Genomic DNA, 21,041 nt, shown 5'->3' on the forward strand with positions numbered 1-21,041 from the left:
TCTGAAGGACAGAGCTCAGGATGGCACGCTCGAGAAGATGAGAAATGTAGCTGAGCATGGTCAATGTAAACATTTGGCGCCAGCTGCGAACAGTAATCCTAGAGTCACTTAAGGCCCGAAACCACACCTGTTTAGCATAATTGCAACGTCTTCTCTAAGGTACCCCCCCTTCCTTCATTCACCAGGCCATAACCTAAATATATGCAAAGGCACAAAATCTTACTTTACTCACCCACAACAACGCAAATACAAACGATTTTATTCGTGCGAACTTTGCACACCATTTAGGCTATTGGTAGCTTAAACATTCAATTATTGCCCTGCGATTTCAAGCGTACACTACTCCTACTTGATTCTATGTGGCTAAAACTCCCTTCCTGGGCTCTTTCATATCATGCTGCTGTGCTAGATATGACTCTTCTCGCTCGCATCAGTTGTCTGTCGCTAACTATACTGAGAAAACAGAGTTGAAGCTGCAACGTAACGCGCGTTATCTGCTATGCTATTGTTAAATAACAACGTAGGAAGAACCTCTCTCAGCCCTTACTGGAAGAACTCATCGCTGGCCATTTTCGTGTTGTCCGTAGTGTTCTTCACCGCTTCCCACACAGCCGGGTCAACTTCGTCCTGGATGATGCACGAACCGTTCGCGAGGTGAACTCCCCCGTGGGCAGTGCAGTTCTTTGTGTCGAACCTCCGACATGCTAGAAAGTGAAACGTTTGAACAGAATTATTGTAACATCTTCGTGACAAAAAGGAAAGAACACTGCTGAAAATGCTTACGTCAAGAACGGCAACCGTTAATTACTGAAGTCGGAGGAGTTTGCTGTTAAGCATCAAATAGGATGAACACCCCCTCCCGAGACACACAGCACGGCTTATGCAAGACCTGTTATCACGTGTTTCAAGGTGGCTTTATACCCTAGACACGAACCCACCATGCATAACAAAAGCCAAGAGCGAATCCTCAACCGCGCCGTAAGGTTTCTGCGTGCGCATGATAGCCCAGCAGAAAAGCTTATCCCTCTATCGTAAACCTCATTATCTATTTTTGCCATGAAGCTGAGCCAGCGTCATCGCACATTGCAAACTGCGCTTTGAAAACCCTCAAACTCTGCAGTCTGTAACGATCAAATATGCAAATGCTGGAAAAAAATTTCACAAAAGCACGAAACTCACCATCAGTATTCCACCAGTTGCTGCAGGAACTCCATGGCAATTGTGTAGTTAAAGACGACGCCAAGTAGAATAAGGACCATGCCAGGATCATGTTGTAATAGATTCCTACCAGAGCAGTCATTAGGAACATCGCATAACCAATTCCTGCGAGAAGATGACATAAAGAAAAGAAAATAAAAGAATTAAGGTCTCATTCCAAGCACTGAAGCAAACCTTTCTATACAACGCATTCTGACTTCCAGGGAAATTGTTCTTGCAATGGCGCATGGTAGCAGCAAAACTGCATTTTACCTAATTGCCACCTTGTTTTGCAACAAGGAAATAGCAGCTGCCACCTGGTGCAACTGCCACACTTGACTTTACATGATGACAGAAGGGAATCCTACTATGCATGCAAAAGGTATGAATGTTTTCTAAACGTAATAATCAATAAATGGTACACTGCTAATATATGTACCTTGAAATAATGGTGATATCTTCCATATAGTAATCGGCCCTTCACTGGCGTACTGGCCGAAAGACAGTTCCAAGAGGAAAAGAGGAAGTCCGACGAACAGAAGCATGACGCTGTACGGGATAAGGAAGGCCCCTACACAAAAAGGTAAAGAAAACGGTTAGGTTTTCACAAGGTAGACAATTTCTAGACTACACATGTGCGCCTTGGAGAAGAATATATATGATTTTAAGATATATCGCGGTAACATGCCCAATAATTCCATGTCATTCCAAGTATCTAATTTCTACCAACAGCATTAAGTCCATTGTGAACAAAGAGCTAAAAACGAACAATTGTTCCTTCCCCAGACACCAGCATTTAGAGGTGTTCGGAAGTGCCCAGAATGTACCCAATAAATCTTGAAATAGATTTAATGAGCGACAAGGGGGGTATTAGTCAAATATTTACACTCTCCACCAGGCGAAATACAATACTGTAAGTGCCAAGTAACCGGGTCGCCCCTAACTCGCTTTCCTCATGATGTCTCCGTTAGGCTAGTCCCTTATTATACCAAAAAATTTGTCGTCCAAAATCGACGACAAAAAGGAAGGCATAATTACATGCAATAATACTCAAAACAGCTCCTGATAGTTTAGTTGCCTTCCTCTCAAACAGCCTTTTAATTTAGCATAGTGGCCACACACTGCGTAAACCGATATGGCTTGCTCAATCCACGCTTCACTCCTTCTGGAATGCCGTACCTAAATTATGGCCATCAGAGGCCGTTACGTGAAGAGCAAGTAGCTAGGGAAGAACATCATCTGTCTTTAAGACGCTTGCATTCCGCAGTGAAGTTGAGTGCAGCGCGTGTTTTTACCTCCTCCATTGCGGTAGCACAGATAGGGAAACCGCCATATATTGCCGAGGCCGACAGCGTAGCTGAGGCAGGAAAGAAGGAACTCGACGCCCGAGGACCAGTTGCCACGCTCCTTGTTCTCGTCCACGTCCCGTGAGGCGGTGATGATCACTTCGGGGATGTCCGCAGTGGGTGATCGCAGCGGCAAGCCGCGGTGGTTACCGTTGGCCTGCGCAATCAAGAAAGAAAAAAAAAGAAGATTGGGATGCTTGTCAAACTGCGCACCAAATCAATTGCCGTGAAGAGCAATGAGACAACAAAAACAAGTACAGAGAATACTTTCCATTTATGTGCATGCTTCTGGCATTAAAGCGCACTGTCTAAGGCATCTGCCGGTGCCAGAGCTCAGCAGTTCTCTTGTGCCTTCAGAGTAAAACCGGTTTTTGTCTTTGTCGCAAAACGCTCAGGATCAATAGCGTTTTAGAAGCTATATTTAAGGCAAGCCCTGCAGAATCCAGTGATACTGATACTGGCCCTACTCGCATAAAAGGAAAGATTGAATGTAAGGTTGAACGTAAAAAGCAAATGTAATGCGTAAGTAACCGTGGCCTTTGCCAGATTATAATTCCACCTATGCGAACCAGAAGCAACTGCCTTCAACGCAGGAGAAAGACGTCCGACGTTTACTTTTCAATTCATGGACTTTTGTTCATCCAGACTTTGTGGGGACCTGCCCTGCAGCCCCCTGAGTTTGCTTTCCCGCGAGGCACCGTGCAGCAGCAGTCGTAACCCGTGGATGAGCGCGTTCCCTTGCCAGTTACATTAACTGGCAAGAGAGGGCGCCAGCGTCGCTGCGCGGGAGACTGCTGAAGCCTGCCCGCGGGAGATGGGGTCTCTTGGGCCGGGATAATCGCCGCGATCGGACGCGTCGCTCGCTGCTCCGCTCTTCGCCGGCGGGGCGAAGAAGCGACGGGGAGACAGGCTCCCGTACTCGTCCCGTCCGGCCTGCGGAGTTTATATCCCTTGCCCTAGCGCGGGCGAACATTCGCTCGGAACCTTGCTGGTGAGTCGGACGTCCTTGATTCATTAGCGTACCTTGTTGCTACCTGGCGTTATTGTTTCTGTAGCAATAAATGCCTGTTTGTGTCAGCCAATGTGTCGTTCCTTTATTCCCCCAGAGCAAGGCCCGCCGTGGTCGGCGAGCGCTCGGTAGCGTACGCGATCACGGGGTGGGGTCCGGGCGGCTTTGAACCGTGTCAGCCGCGATTGAGTGGGGAGAACGTACTTATCTCCCCATGTCAACCCCACATCTGGCGCCCAACGTGGGGCCTGCTCTTGGAACATTGGACGACTGTCGGTTCGGTTCGAGGAACGCTCTTTGTCCGGACTTGACAAGTGCTAGGCCTAGAGTGAATTTTGATCGCTAGGACCTGCGGCATGCTTTCTTGAGTGCGAGGTGTATTGCGCTGCAGCATGTTTGAACTTTTCGACATGCTCAGCACATTTTTTTTTCCCTGGAGTTTCTTCGCGAGAATGACTTGGTCCGCATCGAGGGAGTTCGAGGCCTAGCGCCCGCGGAGTCGCCGAGCCCGAAGCGAGTGAGTACGGAAGCCGCGTGGGTGGTCCGAGTTTCTGTATATATTTTCTCTACTATCTCTTTTTCGACTCTGGGAGTCGCGGCTCCGGGAGCCGGGTGGCCTGGGGCCACGGGTGCCGCTACGAGCTCGCTGGTATTGCAGCTCGGCACCGGGCGCTCCGACACCGTCCGATACGGTGGGCGCCGACCGCTCAGAAGCTGCTTTGTGCAGTGAGCGGGGTAGGACCACCCCACAAAGCTGATGTCTCCTCGCGGCTGCGCGCACAGAACCCGTTTCGGGTCTTTGTTGTGGTCACGGTCGTTTTCGGAGTGGTAGTTAGGCCTGAGGCTTTTCGGAGCCGCCTGCACCACGTTAAAAGAGATGACCACCGGACCGTGACGTTGAGAGGGGGCGCACTTTGCTGCCCGTCCGTTTTTTTTGTAACCTCGCACGAACTGAGCAGTCTCGTTCAACTCAAGAAAGGGCTTTGTTCACTCGAACTTTGCGTTTGCACAGCCGCCGACACGTTTTGCTAGCGAGTTAGGCATTGTGCCACGAGGCCCTTGCGGATGCCGTTTCCCCTCCCGTGACCTACGTTAAAGGCACGCCGAGAGCGTTTCGACAATTTTGCAGATCCGGTGGAGCCACCCAGGCTTGCTGACCGGTGCACATCGTCTCGCTGCCACCTGCTGCGACGGAGCGGCCTGTATCCTGTTCGCCGCATCCATCCGGGGCAGCTGTGGCGAGACCAGTCAGCAGTCACCTCCGGCTGCTGCTGCCCTGGCGACTACTGCAGGATCCTGGCCTGCAGTTTTCCCACCGGCCTTCGATTCGCGGGCCTGCGGACACGGTAGTCCGCGGGCCATACGAGTCGTCCCAGCGGAGACCTTCACGCCGCCTTCGGAATACCGCGGAAGTCTGCGTGGACGCTGTCGGCGTGACCTCCGCTGCAAGACGTGCCTCAAAGACATGAAGACCAGGAGACTCCTCCATAGCATGTACTTTCAGGCGCGTGGGTCTATTTAAGGTTGGGGGGATGTGGGGACCTGCCCTGCAGCCCCCTGAGTTTGCTTTCCCGCGAGGCACCGTGCAGCAGCAGTCGTAACCCGTGGATGAGCGCGTTCCCTTGCCAGTTACATTAACTGGCAAGAGAGGGCGCCAGCGTCGCTGCGCGGGAGACTGCTGAAGCCTGCCCGCGGGAGATGGGGTCTCTTGGGCCGGGATAATCGCCGCGATCGGACGCGTCGCTCGCTGCTCCGCTCTTCGCCGGCGGGGCGAAGAAGCGACGGGGAGACAGGCTCCCGTACTCGTCCCGTCCGGCCTGCGGAGTTTATATCCCTTGCCCTAGCGCGGGCGAACATTCGCTCGGAACCTTGCTGGTGAGTCGGACGTCCTTGATTCATTAGCGTACCTTGTTGCTACCTGGCGTTATTGTTTCTGTAGCAATAAATGCCTGTTTGTGTCAGCCAATGTGTCGTTCCTTTGTTCCCCCAGAGCAAGGCCCGCCGTGGTCGGCGAGCGCTCGGTAGCGTACGCGATCACGGGGTGGGGTCCGGGCGGCTTTGAACCGTGTCAGCCGCGATTGAGTGGGGAGAACGTACTTATCTCCCCATGTCAACCCCACAACTTTCAAACGGATCTGTGAAGCGAATCTTGCCCAAATGAAACGACAAACGAACAAGAGACAGACAAAGCTATTTGTAACGATCCATGCATTAGAGTTTGGTCGGCCTGCTTCGTAATTCTTGGTCAAAGCCGTCATTCTTTAGTTTTCCTTCGTTCACCAGCTAAAGCACCAAGGGGAAAGGTAGTGCTGCTGCCTCTTCATGTTGTAGCACAAAAACAACTGACATCTGTAATGATCTGCCAGATAAAAATAATTTTACTGCATACAAATCATTTCGCCCAGTAGAACTCTCAAAACTAAATGAAACTACATGCGAATAATTAACAACCCTGCGTGAATGTACTGCAGCCGAAAGTGCCCCGTGCGTATGCGTTCAGTTTTTGTGGCCCCGAAAATAAATATATATCTCCTCCATTCCAGCCTAGAACTTCCAACCTTGAGCAGTGAGAGAAACAGAGTTTTGTAAGCGTCGCGTTCTTGTTACGTCTTCCTGTGTCCTGAACGCGACACAAGTGAAGAGAAACCAACTTCAGGCCTGCTCCATCAGCGCGCTTGTTTGCACGTGACAGTCGCGACGTCGCATTGCGAGAAGCAAAGACGCACAAAACATTTGCCGACAAGAAAAGGATTAGCACACTTTAACACTGGGCATTGTTCGCCAAAATCTTCAACGCGTACGTCTTAACTGTGACAATTTTCTGTTACTCCTGCGAACAAAAGTTTTACTTTTCCTTTTCTTTTGGCACAGCAGGAAACCAAACACGGCAACTGTTAATTTATACCAAATGAGATATTGTCACGTAGTGGTGACGGCAGTTCAGCGAGCAGGAAGACAGCGGAAAAGGTTTTCAAACGAAACTCTTTATTTGGCCTGACTTGCACCCGCAAAGAACTGAATGACTCGGTAGCGGCGTAGCAACAAGCGTGCCCGGCGGTCGTCGAATAGAATTCCTACCGCTCTGAGCTGCACTCAGTTTAAACCTCATAGCGAACTTCTGAGTTACGCATGCATAGTTACCACAACATTCTGGAACAACGTAGAATCGGCTCCGCGTTGATGTGATCAATCGAGATCAATCTGATCGCGTCTTTCATCATAAACAAAGCGGTAAAGCTGAGCGCCGACAGCTTACAGCCTTGAAGAATGAACGAACACTGCACAGATTCGCGTCAGTACATTTAACCGAAGCTTCTAACGCATTTGTGCACAGAGCGCCTAAACCGCAGTTTGTTTATTCTTTTAAAGCACAGGGCTACTTTTAACACTCAGTTTCTGAGCTTACAAGAACCAAGGTGCACAGGGGGATGTTTCTATATTTATTAAATTGTAGTGCCAATCTATGGTAGGATAACACTTCGATTAATCTGTCGCTCAAAGAAAATTACTTCCAAAGCAGCAGAAAAACAACCATGCCGCCGGTGGGATCCCAACCCACGACCTCCGAATATCGCGTCCGGTGCTCTACTAATTGAGCTACGGCAACGGCTGTCCAATCTGCTGCTTTAGTGGGTATTTATGTTTTTGCGCGTAAGCGAACCTTGAGAGTGTTCACCAGCGCCACCCTCGTCTATATATATATATATATATATATATATATATATATATTATATATATATATATATATATATATATATATATATATATATATATATATATATATATATATATATTAAAAGCACGAACAAAAAAATTGTTCAAGAACCAATCATAATCTCTCTTCACCACACAACCCCTCCTTTTTTTCTTGCGCAATTCTTCGATCCGCATCGATGAGAAAGGCTCACCAAAGCGGTTACTTTGTTTCGTCATTAACTGAAGCCACGGTCATTGGGTGGTCTTCTCAGTATCTAAAGAGACTAATTAATCTTGGACCATAAGTTCAAGCTACGGTGAATTTCAGGCGCCTGCGAAAGCGGTGGCAATCGACCCGTCGCATCACTGCCTTTCGATTGCCTTCTCCTCCTGACACGGGCATTGTATGTAAATGCCTGGTTATTAACTAGAGCCGGCGGACTGAAAGCAAACAATGCCGCAGCTTCATCTTGGGTTACTCAACCATGAAGTATCGTGGAGAACGCGAGCAGACTCGGCGCACTACGAACGCCATAGTTGCATCATGTCTTCCCATAAACCTGCAATGATTGTAGTTAGCATCCAATCACAGATTAGAGTAGTCAGTGCTACGTGTGCATGTGCTTAGGATTCTTACTCTACCGGTGGCGTGCCAATGACCTCAAAATTGATCATTTTTACTCATTCAGCTGCGGTCCTTTAAATCATCATCGTGCTTAACGTATACACGTCCGTATTTTTGATGCTGACGCTAAAAAAGGGCTATCACATTCGTAACGGAAAGCTGAGGTCACGCTGCTGGTAAGGCGGTATATGTTGGGTAATGAGATTAAGAGGTGATGGCCGCACGCTGCATACTTTAAAGCGTTAAGATCTGCAGACGAATTCAATGCGAAAAATATTGAATGATATTATATTTTACGTTCAGCTAGAAACATCACGTGTACGGTTCTTCTTCACTGAAGGATTTCTCTAAAGTATCCTGCAGATTTGCTTCTGCCCAATACGGCCCTCTCAGAGAGATCGAGAACACGAAAAGACAAAAGCGGCGACAATTTCTGCTTGTTTTTTTTTTCGGGTACTCCTGAGGAAAAAAATGAACAAAGAACTTGTTTCGTGGTCTACATTCGCTTAGTATTTGAGCCCTTCTTGAGCCTCAAAAATGGACAGAAGACAAGTGAAATGAATACATGTGAAAAGTTAAGGTTTAAAAAACTGGGTCGCACATTGGGAGGAGGAAGCCGGAAGGAAGAAAGGAAAATGAATGGGGGGGGGGGGGGGGGGTAATTGTGCTGCGTGCTAACATGCTACATCATAGAATTATCGCATTTGTTTAGGGACAACCTTTTTCACACCATGCTTGTATTGCTAAACACGGAAATTCAAGATCAACTTTAACGTAACACAAACAAGGTTGGTTATAGCACGAATATTGACAAGAGCTAATTTCCCATAACATTCATTCAAAAGACAAAAGTTAGCGACCTGTCTTGAACATCATTCAGAATTCAACACCTGCGCCATATTGAAAATCACAAGTTTGTAATGATATTCTGGTTTAATACGGATAGTTCCTGGCAGAAAATTCGTCAGTGCCACTCACAAACAACGTCAAATTTAAGTCACATCAAGCCTACGAGTACAAGGATACACGATGTACAAACATCGCGGCAGGGAGCATACGCTGGAAATACGCTTGGTGGTTAAAGCTTGCAAGCTTAACGACAGAAAGATGCACAGCATATGCATGCGATGTCTATACATCAACGCATGGGATACAAAGAGTGTTATATTTAACGACGAACAAAATATACTAAGGACAAGGAAAGAAAAATCGGCAGGTACAACGCTGGACTTAGATCTACCGCTATGATTTTTCCAGCCGAAAAAAAAGGGAATGAAGCGCGAAGAGGGAGTACTAGCGAAGATCGCCAGCGTATGCCAGATAGGCATGCTTAGGTGCTCTTTTCTGGTCATCTTGTAATCTTTGTTGTTCGTTCATCGTTTTTCGCTGGACATTTAACTTCCACATAACATCCGGCGATGCCCCTAAACGAAACCGTTGCTTCACATCGCGATGCTAAATACGCGTTCTGCATGGAGTTATCAGCATTCGTACCTCAAGCATCGGTTCATGGTCGGCCGCATCACGGTCCTTGCAATTTCCCTTCAAGAGGAAGTACTGGGGAATGCCTCGCAGCATGGCTTCCAGACAACCGTTCGCACTATCGACGATGCCGAGTTTCAAGCCCGCAAGAAGACTTCTTCTGCCAAGGACGACGTCGACTTCACGGGCGGCCGTCGAGGCGAGTTCCCCAAGCACACTGCCGAACACTACACTCCTCCGCGTCAAGACGTCGCCAGCAGTGAGGTACGACGCGACTGCGAGCTGTCAATAAAAAGGAGGACCCGTTGTACTCGACTCTGGCCCAGCGTGAAGTCACGTGCTGCGACGCCGCGACTGTGTTCTTGGCAGGCGGGTTACCTTTTGTAGAGGTACTCCGCTGAGCGGTCCCAGACGTTGTCTCATTAAAACGTTCCGCTCGCGCACGGGCGGTTCGGCCACGCCGGAGGCTCACGGCTGCGCTTATTGGTCCGCGAACGCTGCGACGTTCATTCGTCACGCAAGGTTTTGAACCAGTTACGTCTCGAAACTGTGCGACAGGTCTCGGTAGCCTATGCCGTTTCTCAAAGGAACAACGAAGAAATGGAAGTTCGCGGAGCACGTGAATGGAAGTGTCTGGCACGCTCACGGAGCGTGCGTGAAGCCGGAAGTATAGTTCGTTCGTCTTCCCTTTCCCTTTATTTTTTTTGTCTGTCCTCCTAATATGGGCAGTAATCAAATTTGCATACCAGCGCCCTTCACAAGCGCGAGGTTTCGCTCCACGGGCGACTATTGTTGCAATCGTAAGCTTCGTTTATTGCATCATTTGCCTGTAACCCGACACCTCATGCAATGGCAATGGTCGAGGCCATTGAATTAAATGAAATAAAATGAAATGTCGCACGTACTCTTGCGGAATTAAGAGCAGCCCGCGTATAAAGCTGCCGTTCTCTCACTGAGTAATTGGTCAAAGATGCTGGACACTATGCACACAGATTGCACTAGACAATAGTATTTTATTTCGTGTCCATTGACATTATAGTCAGTGGATCTGAGATATTCTGCGATCAGCCCGCCGCGCTGGCTCAGTGGTTATGGCGCTGGTCTGCTGACCAGAAAGATGGAGGCTAAATTCTAGAGGCCCATGTGCTGTGCGATGTCAGTGCACGTTAAAGAACCCCAGGTGGTCGAAATTTCGAGAGCCCTTCACTACGGCGTCCCTCATAGCATGACCCGCTTTGGGACGTTAAACCCAATAAGCCAATAAACCAATATCCTGTGATTGTCAGTAACTAAGGCTGCTTACAGTGCTGCGCTGTTGTCTTTGTTCTTTTTTTCACTGATTATAACATGTCAATCATAGATCTAGTCAAACGCACCTGTAGTACAGAGATATCTCAGCTGCTTTATTTAAATTAATTCAGCGCTACAGCCAGTTTAAATCGAGTTCTTTTTTTTCCTGTCTTCCATTATTATCATGGGAAGGCAAGAAGATATAATGCATTCTGGAGTTCCCATGAAAATCTCCCGCGAAATTTCCCAACGATCGATGGCCGAAACAGTTTCCAGAGGCGTCAATACTGACATCACGAGAACAAATGCATTACAAGAGAAACCTGTATTAACTTGGGCGTGCCCGCCTGTTTTCTGACAAGCCGCGCCCAACTCCCGTTCCAACAGGCTGAGGTTTGCTTCTGCATTAATGCCCTCGGGAGCTTAAGTTCACTGCCGAGAGCATCCATAAGCAACTAACCATTCACAGAAACCAACTTTCACAGGTGGTTATAGCTCTTCAAGAAGGTTAAGCTTTTTGCTCCTTCAATTCTGCCCAGGGACTAACTCATTCCTACATTGTCTCCGAGCTGTGATACTTGGCATTGAACAGATGGCTCTTCTTTAACTGCGCCAGAGTCACGGGGGGTCGAGTGCTCCGACACACACGTTTCCATTGCCTCCCAAGCCCTCCACTCCCTTCCATTGTGTACTCCACGGCGTTCCATTGCTGTAATCGCGCTGTTCGTGTCTCGTGCATTGACGCAGCTGCTCTAATGTCGTAGGCGGACAAATCGAGCAATGGCAGCTTTATAACCTCGCGTAAGTGTATGCGCGCGCTTCCAATATGGAAAGCTTTTCCGGAGATAACGTATATATATTTGTATCAGTCGCGGTTTATAAAACCTGTTCGGATTATCGGATAATTGATTCAACCACCATGCTTTTCTGGTCGATACCGGAGTTGTGTTTCAAGAGAATGCAGAAAAACATTCAACGCCACATACGAATACATTATCTTCTTAATACGAAATCTCTCGTCCTGCTTTTGATTTATGCGTTTCAATGTTTCGCTCTAGTTTTGAAGCAAGCAGTAATGAAGAGCTTGAATTTTATTTCCGCAATCTAGAGCCACCTCACGACCACCGAATTCTATTGAAACGGGCTTTCCCGTACTACATCTGATCAAGATAAGGCCACTGCGCACTTCTCCAGAGGCGTTGAACGCCATAACCCATAACCACAGTCACAATAGAAGGTACCACCCTACCATGTTTGGCTGGCCAAACACTGTGGGCCACAACTGTGGGCTAGATTCCTGCCTCATACACAAATTCACCGAAAATAAAGACCGGCTCTGTTTCCAAGATACCATGCCTACTACTTAATAGAAGTCCCGTAGAACCCAACTGTTTATTTAGTTCGAGCGCGAACAGACCAGCCCTGATAGGCCCGCAAGAGTGGGAAAAGGGCCAAGAGAATTTTTGGTTTTCTTTTATCAAAAACCAAAAGCGCGAGAGAGCGTGTTCACGCCTCACGGCTTGCCACGTGCCGCAAAGAAAGGCGCACAGTTGCGTGAAGCAAAGCGGGCAAACGTCCAGTTGGAAAGCACTTCCCAATGTCGGTGGCTCAGAGCGACTCCGAAGACGCCGAGACCCCCTCGATCTTCAGACTCAAAGGATTAACGCTCCACAATACTCCCCTTCTCTCCACATGCTCCGCTTCCAGTTTGATCCGGCTGGGAACTCGGGGGCTCAGCGCTGCCCTATGGTGTAGACGGCTTGGCTCGACAGGCGCCTGCCGCAGCTACAGTTCCGCGCAGCAGTAACACAGGCTGTAGGAGCCTTGAAAAATAAGGGGGGGGGGGGGGGGGGGGAGATCTTTGGATGGAGTTCAGACTATACGTACTCGCGAATCGAGTCCTAGTTTTGACGGCACTTCAAAGAAGCAGAGCTAGGTCTTCTCTGCGAAACCACCGTGCCCCCTGACGGCGTTGTTTTAGAGATATAGCAAGTACACGACTAGAGCGAAGGTTAGGAACACACTACACGATGCCGACTAACAAACGAATATAATTCTTCCATTAGTTCATTACGTGCTGTGCGTTCCTTTTCTTTTTTGTCATTGTTTACTTGCTGGCATCACTCCCGTTCCTAATGCACCTAGAAGCTAAGCAACAAATCGATCCTTCAGACACATGAAGGCGTATTACAACAGTCTCGCAATATCCGTCGCCTCTCTATACTCCGTTTCGCACATTAGGTGCAATGCTGTCAAAGCTAGCGCTCTTGTTTGCGCTGCCTACATCCGCGATCAAAAAGTTGTGCGTTCCTTGTGCAGAGCGAAAATTATCAAATGTTCTGCCTACAGGCTCACTGCATAATACATTTGTCATGAGCGTGATTAAACGCACTGTTATAACTGACGAAACACTGTCGCTTTCTTGTGCATAAGACCACTCGGCCAGAGAACAAGCGCGCAGTAACGCTCCTGGCTTTATTTGTTCATGTGGACTACTTCCGTATCTTTCATAGCTCTGTACTTGATGTATGGAACGGTGTACGAATTCCGATTTCTCACACATGTTTACCACCCACAAGAGTTGCGGCGTTTTGGAAAGCGTCCGTCTAAGACTTTGTGGAGAGATGGTGGGAGCGAACGACCCAAGGGCGAAAGACCACAGGAACAGTGTGTTGTAGTTAGACGCCTACCGGTTGCTGAATGAACCGGTGCGCGTCTGAAGCTATCCGGAGCAATGCGCCGTTTTAGGGGGGAAGACGGGGGGCATCCACGTGCAGCGGGGGGAGGGGGGGGATGTCTCGCTCTTGTACGCGGCGAGCGTTGTACGTCGAGTCAAGGGCCTCCGCACGGCACGCGCATGCCTTTCACTGGCCGTTATCCAAGTCGTCAACGTCACGATGCCTCGCGAAGAGTGTTAACTAGCACTTCCCACTTGGCCCAAGAGCCCGCTGAAAGCGGAACCGGCTGGTCTGGGAAAAACGGCTCGCTACTGCTGTCGCAACACCCATACTATGCAAGAACCTTGCCGGCTGCTTAGAATCGAAGCAAGTGTTGTTGTGATGCTATGATATTAATGCTAGCTCTTCACCGACTACTGAACTTTGCGTCAGGGAAAGCTGAATAAGGTGCTTCACTACAAATGTCTTAATGATGCTGCCGGGGCCAATATGCGCCGGTGTCGAATGTTGCGGCTGTTCCACAAGGCACAATACTTTGCACTCGTGGCTTTAAAGTGATAGGCTTAGTCCTTCTGTCCCACATCCAAAGGGCCAAAGGTATCTCCAAAGTACAACATCGTGCCCGTCTTCTCGAGGAATGCATGCCTCATACTATCGTACCCTTGATGCTTTCATGCTTGCATGAGTGTGCACTCAGTTAACGCCGCAACTGCGAGCGTCCGTCAGCACCTCCGCTTTTTCTTTTCTTATACGGACTCAAAAAAATGAAGCCGAGTGGCGCTTACTCTTTCTATAATCCCCCCCTCCCCCCTCGCGCGCACGTGACTCGCGCTTTTCAAATAACGTATGCAAATAGGCTCAATTTCGCTTGCGCCAGTCGGCAGTCAGCATAGTTGAGGCTCGGCCTCACTCACAACGTACACCTGCCTTACGGGACACGTAAGCGTGCGTCTGCTAAGCTACTCGGTTAAAATCAAGGCTACATTCGTGAAAACTGCGCCCGCGACGGAGCGCCCAGCCGCGCGCGCGAGCCAGTCCCACACGCTCGGCGCCCTTCATAACAAAACCAAGTTTAATCACGCGCGAGGCGAACAACTTCTAAGACGCGGAGGTAAAAAAAAATTAAGCCAAATAACACGCTCGGCCAAGGGGCGAGGTTCATGAACCACGCGCCGTTTCGTTCCTCGCCGTGACGTCATGGGGCTGTTTTCAAACAAAATGTCACGCGGCCCGCTACACAGCCGTGCAGGTCGTCCAGCGGCGGCATGCGCTGCATGGTCCGCCTCGCCAGCACTCTCGGCGCTCCTGTCAGGGGCGTCAGCCTTGACGTCAAAGCTGACAAACGCGCGGCCCACTCAGTGAATGCATCGTGAGAGGTCTGTTTGTGACCGCATCTGAGTTGCCTGCGTACGCCTGCCCCGTGCGCGAGCGGTGCCCGCAAGAGCGCAGCTGCAAAGCGAAGCGGACCACCCCGTAGTTGTCGTCGGCAAAGGGATCGGACGTGCGCGCCCGGGTTCTCTCCTTCTTTTTTCCTGCTTTTCTTCCTTCTTTCTGTCTTTCTTTTCTATCTCCTTGTACGCATACTAGTCGCGAGAGATTGTCAGCTCTGTACAGGCTTGAAGGCTGCGCCTCAAAGATCTCCTAACGGAGTTCCACAAGTTTCAAACCTAGTCATTTTCGTAAGGGGAGCTTTTAACGGTACTGGACTCTAAAATGAAGCAGTGCTCAGTCGCCTATACCCGGTGGGCTCTCTGCAATGCCGTACCAACGATCAAGCGTGGTCACAGCTGTCACAACATGCGTCAGTTGAGCAAAACCAGAAGGTTTTTCTGGGTGGCTAGCCTAAGACGCGTCGGGTACAAAATGGCTTAAAAATCATTCTTTTTAATCTGCTCGGACTGCAAAGTTTGCTCTATTTTCACAGCAAGGGCAAATAGGCGGGAGTTCTTTCCCAGCACCCTCCGTGTCTTAACATAAGTTCGATGAAGCTGAACTGCAGGCTTGAAATAAACTTTGATGTCACTTCTGACAGCGCCGTTGAGCTGTTTGTACTGGCTGGTGGTCATTAAAGAAATTGCATCAACGGCAACACATACTACCTCTCCTCATTGTATTGCAGTTCTGTTCATGCCCTGCAGCAAAACTTCCGTTTCAGTTTTGCTTTAGACAGCTGGCCCAGACTTTCTGGTTTCCAAGGCCAGAATCAAGCTAAACTCGCAATCTTTGCCGAAGCTGTGCGCCTCTTCTTTCCATAGAGGTGGCTGGTAGCGCGTTTTCTCCAAGTTGGCGTCGTCGTGCAACTGCTGGCTAATGATGATCTGCCCAGGTGTTTGGGCTGGCCGGGAAGTGGGCGCGTTTAAAGATGTCGCCATGGTGTCACGTGATCTAAGAGGCTATGGCCGTCATTGAAACACGTGGTCAGTGTAATAGGCACCTTCATAGGTCCGGGGGCGCCGGTCTGCAATCAATGCCACTTATACTTATTCGCCCTGGAGGAATGCGAGAAGGGTGGGGGAGTTTATGACACCGCCTTCTTTCTCTCTTGCGTTCGACCTTTCTTTCCAAGCACCTCGACTTCGCAAGGCGGCACTCGTTTTCCAGTGTCCGTTTCAGTCGAGGCCATTCGCTCGGTTTCCAAGAGCTGGGACATTGATGCTATATACAGTGCACACCGTGTAGCTTAAAGGGACGCTGAGGAGAACTCTCATTTTTTTTTGTTAGCAAAATCTGATAGTTCGGCATTTCATGGCTTTGTTGCCGCTTGTCCGGGCGCGAAAGATGCATTTATTTCAAAGAAATTTGGATTCGAAGATGAAAAAGTTTTTCCCGCCGCTCTGATTCAAACTCACGGAACTCTTATGACGCCACGGCAACTCTTATGACGTCTCAGAACGGAGTGACGTGTAACATGACGTAAACGAAGACTCCGTGATTTCTGACAGCTAGCGGTGCGGTGCGCAACCTTCCTTTGCCAGCCTCAGAGATTCGTGGCTTCCATGAAGTAAGGAAAATTCCTCCAAGGTGGCGCCTCTTGTGCTAGGAAGTCATCACACTTGTACTTGCGAGATTGGCCTGTGGCGGCGACACCTGCATTTTGGTTCTTGCTATTTTCTACATTACAAGAGCCTTGTTTTCAGGAAGAGTGGCGTTTTTGTGATCAGGAGCTGCTATTCTTTTGATACAAGCCAACTTCAATTTCTCCTCAGTGTCCCTTTAAGACCGTTCGTTCCGATAGACAGATCAATTGAGCTACCAGAGGCTGAAAAGACGAGACGTTGCCCCTAGTTACTGAAAAGATAAACCGAAGAAGGCGCAATCAGGCCCTTGTGCGAAATGTGGAAGAAGCTAAAACAAAACTCCCAGACGACACCGTAAATCTAGCTCGCAGCGCCCGGTACTTGCGGAAGTTCCCAATATAGAGGAAAGAAAAAAATCAGATCTAGATAGCGGCGAGGTTGTAAAAGCTCCGCCTGCTGCTGCCCTATCGAGAACAAAAGGTGAGCGAATATCTTGCTTATCTGCGCTTCATACTCGGCGCACGTTAAGCGGGTGTAAGAAAGGGCGCAGGCGCTACTCGGCATTGTTGAGACGTTCCTACACGTTCCCTCGTACACGATGAAAGCAGTCGGCGCCGCTCGTTCCTGATAATCTCAAGATTGCATCACTGGCACTGGTCGGGCGGGTTGTTAAGGGAATTTTGAAGCCGTTTAGCGTTTTGAATTTTGTTTACCGAATCTTGAAAATCCGGAATTGTACGACGCATGAGTCTCAAAAAATAAATTATCATGACTTATAGATTTCTGCGTAAACGAACTTTTGTAAGCGGATACTCGTTCTGCCTTCATGAAAACAACTTATAAACACGTTCTAAAGCATTCATTCCACGTGTATGAATGGATTTTTTTTTCTCGTAGTGCGCTTGAGTGCACCAGGACAAGGTTTCGCAGACTAGCAACTGTCTTTACCCAAGTATAGTACTCACTATAATTAGTCACTAAAAAGTAGGGACAATGAACAATTTAAACGGCCTTTGAACTGGAACGTCTGCTCTTTTACGGGAATAGGGAAGTCATTTAGTGCTCAAAAGAGCAACGTTACCAGTGGTAGCCATTTTCCGTGCTTCCCGACATGAGCGCTCAAGTTCAGCGTGTCCCGCATCAGGAACTCGGAATGCCTAATAGACGCCCTGTCAAAGCCGATCTTGTTCTACGCCGCTTCATCGACAAACACTCTTATTTCTTTCTCTCTTCCCTCGAAGGTACGTAGGAGCAGCACCGGCATCAAAGCGACAAATTGTCGGAGGCGTGCAGACACGCCTCCTATCCGGCCAATGGAAGAAAAGCATGCTTTGCGATTCGTTCTAGCTCTCCTGTCCTGAAAAAAAAAATGAACAATCAAGATGGGGAAGGGGTCGATAGTATGGGGGAGGGAACCTGGGTAGCTCACGTTGCGATCTGCTCATGCGTTCCGGGTGTTTCTGAACTATCCGCGGAGTAATAATTCGTTCCTGCCACGGTGCAGCTGTCATCACAGAAAGCAAACGCCTGAAGAAAAGAAGAAGCGCACGTTCCCTGCACGCAAAGCCTGGAAAACCTTGCATCACTCCTCTTTGGAAGAGGCTGATCCCCTCTGCGACCACCTGCTTAAGCCGCGAAGCCACGTGATAACTTGGTTGATCACCGCGTGATAAGCAACTCAGCGCACACGCATCACATCTCCGTACGCGACTTCTGCGGAGAGACCGGAGGCATAGGGGAAACGCGCAGTCCACGTGGAAAATGCGTTCTCAGAAACAGCGCTTCAAATGCGCCTTGCTACACATGATTGAAGAGCGAACAACGTAGCGACATTCACTGCTCAACTCTGTGAGATGCTTCTTTTGGAGCGCGTATTTGGACGGCAAAAAGATAGCCGAAAACACGCGCCGACAACCTGCTTTCGGGTCGAAAACACTGTAGCTATTATTACATTGCTTAATTTTCTCGCTTCTTTATTGTAGGTTTTAAGTTATTGCCCATCTTAGCTCCTCATAGCTGTATCTGATAGGTTTTCGGTCTTCCTGTTCTAACTAAAACTTCTTTTAAACACTATCTTCTAAAATTACCGCCGATTATGCAAGTTCTACGCAGCTTAAGACGCCCGTTGAAACATCGCCGTTGCTTGCAGTGGAAGCCTAACGCTAATTATTCGAGACAGTTTCTCACTTCTGCTCGACACAGACAATGTGTATTCAATCAAGTGCGTCATAGTCAGGAGCTTTACCACTGCATCGATTAATTTTTCAAAGTCGAACGATTTCAGCTCTCCGAAGAACGCAAAACTTGGCAGATGGTTGCGGTTGTTCTCAGCGCGAGAACAGCGCTGACGACACATACAAGTAAACAGTACAGGCGCTTGTACTGCCTTTCCTTGTATTTGCCGTCCAAATTCGAAATCCGTTTCCGTACCGTATGAGCGTTACAGAGAAACATATTACTGTTCAAATGCCCAGTGTCGGTAAGCAGCGCAAACAGAGAAGTGGCCATATGCCTGCGGTTAATCGTGCAAAAATAAAGGATAGATGCGAGGGTAAATAACAGTGTGCATTTGTGTGGGTTGGACCAGCGGACCCAGTTTATACATGCCCTCTACTAGGCGTTGTATGCACCTTGTACGCCTTTTTCTCTCCCTGCTATTCGCTTGCTTCCTTCCCCCTTTCTCTCATGGCACGGTTCAGGCATCGACCCAGAGAGAAACAGTTAGCCTGCGTTCTATTGCCTCCTCCTCCTACTACGACTACTGCAACGCACAAATGCTGTCTCTGCAAAGAGCAACCCCGATTAGAGACTACTGAATCGATTTGTAAGCTCAGAAATATTGCAGTGTATTTTATTTTCCTGTGCATATCCCCCTATCGAAATGCAGCGGCCGCGGTAGGGAGGTGAGTCCACGATAGCGCGCTCACTAACTGAACACTGTGACCACTGCGCCACTGTACAAGAATATCTGATACGGGTCCCAATTGAACCCAACATATTAAACTTAATTTTGGAAATGTGGCGGAGTACTTGAAGCTTGCTTCACCTCCACCACAGGTTGGCCCGGTATTGCACTGCCTCCGGGATCGGCCTGGGACATTATAGCGCGCGTCTTTTCTATCCTCTTTAAACTATCCTACTTTCAGCGAGCGGTAGAGATTGTGGCTCAGCTTGAGCCTGTGGGCAGGCCTGTGCACTTTCCTTTTCATTCTTCCTGACAACAACAGAAGCAGCAGGCACTGTGCAAGGCACAGTGTCCGGGATAAAACAAAAAAGGCTTAAAGACACGAAAACTTTACTGACAAATAGAAGTGGTCACAGACATATTGGTTCCCCTCAAGTCATTCGTTCTTAGCGCAGGTTTTGTCAACTTATGACACTTTTGGGTATCACGATCTATCTGTTGAGCACTCGATACCATCATCCTTGTCTCGATAAAGAGCACGAATGCTCGCTTCAAAACATCGCCAACCTTTTGTTCCGAGATGCGACCCCCGGAAAAAGATGAGTGAAAATTTCTGCAACATTAATTATCTCTCACTCCCGAGCGCTGTAAAATGGCACTTGTGCTCTGAATTGTCACCGCACCATGAGAAAACGAAGATGAAGTTCGAGGAGTCGAATTCCTATTCCACTCTCAGCAGGCTTGCTCATCTTTCATCGTCAGAAATAGGCGCCAACGTATCACGCATTCGCCTGCTCGGTGTTCACGTGTCATCGCTTTTCCAGCGTTTACTTCGTGTGTCGTCCTCCATCTTCGGTCCACTCATCTATTCGGACGCCTGTCCAAAGCAATAAATTCGTTGGACTGCATAGCAGCAGCGCGCCTGAATGTCAATCGCCGATGGTGTTCGTGGAATAGATAACAGCGCGAAGCTATCTTTATCTGCACGATTGCGCGCCCACCGAAACATGCTAACAGGTCTTCTCTGAAGCTAAGGTGGTCCCTTTCCGCGTAAAAGCAGCGACCCGGGAAGCCGAGCTATAATGGTGCATTTCTTTTCAGATGTCCTCAAGAGTTGGATGCGATTTAGATGCGCCAGAGAGCACTCGGGAGCACTAGATTTACACCTAACGCGGCCAAGTCTTAAATCGCTTGAGATCCTATCAGCCGAATGTATGGAAATCAAGGAAAGTGCCGAAAATTCTAAAAATCCCCCCCCCCCCCCGCGTTCCCGCCGCTACTCGGCATGCGCACAGCCCAAATACACCGGGTGCTGTACCTTTAAGACTGTGTATCTACTACTATAGAAAGCTTCAACGCAGCGAAGGCGTGCTAGCGTGGACGTATACAGGACCAGCCGGGTGCCTAAAGCGCATGCTCAATGTCCTGAACCTGACCCGTAAGGGCAGCGGACCGGTAAAGGGTAGCGAAGTGCAGTACGGCAGTCGGGCTGGGTTAAAACTCTCCCATAACGGGAACGTACGTATGCCGCATATTGGCTGTCAAACATCACTGACAGCTTATCATCGAGTTTAATATCTACAGTTCTCAATACGCATCTCTGCCGCCATGCTTTTTCCTAATATATTTTTATTCTGACTAGAATCCCCGTCCCCTCACATACTCAGCAATTCTGGAAAAAAAAATTATTTTTGAACGGGAAACCGTTTAAGAACACAATTTTTTTCATAGAATGAAAGATTTCATTACAACAACCAATACATCCGCAGATCACTCGACGGCAGTCTTGTTTTTTT

General features: G+C 48.7%; 1 protein-coding gene and 1 pseudogene across 6 annotated transcripts in view; one reads left to right on the forward strand and one right to left on the reverse strand.

Annotated features, from left to right (window-relative positions):
- The window catches only part of LOC144128268 (sodium- and chloride-dependent glycine transporter 1-like), a 100,662-nt gene that overhangs the window by 18,536 nt on the left and 61,085 nt on the right, over positions 1-21,041 (reverse strand). For 4 of the 6 annotated variants that reach the window (XR_013313768.1, XM_077661547.1, XM_077661549.1 and 1 more), the window contains exons 2-5: positions 2,493-2,700; positions 1,637-1,768; positions 1,180-1,323; positions 548-704 (exon numbers count right to left, since the gene is read on the reverse strand). Coding sequence is in view for 4 of the 6 variants with exons in the window: in XM_077661547.1 (XP_077517673.1) it covers positions 548-704; positions 1,180-1,323; positions 1,637-1,768; positions 2,493-2,700 (641 nt within the window). In the remaining 2 variants the exon portion in view is untranslated. Of the gene's footprint in view, positions 1-547; positions 705-1,179; positions 1,324-1,636; positions 1,769-2,492; positions 2,701-9,367; positions 9,741-21,041 lie in introns of those variants that run through there. The other 2 variants (XR_013313767.1, XM_077661546.1) reach the window with 1 other exon arrangement.
- LOC144130690 (U2 spliceosomal RNA) lies at positions 19,336-19,433 on the forward strand (annotated as a pseudogene).

This window comes from Amblyomma americanum, chromosome 4 (genome assembly GCF_052857255.1).
Source record: "Amblyomma americanum isolate KBUSLIRL-KWMA chromosome 4, ASM5285725v1, whole genome shotgun sequence".
Classification (NCBI taxonomy): Eukaryota; Metazoa; Arthropoda; class Arachnida; order Ixodida; family Ixodidae; genus Amblyomma; species Amblyomma americanum.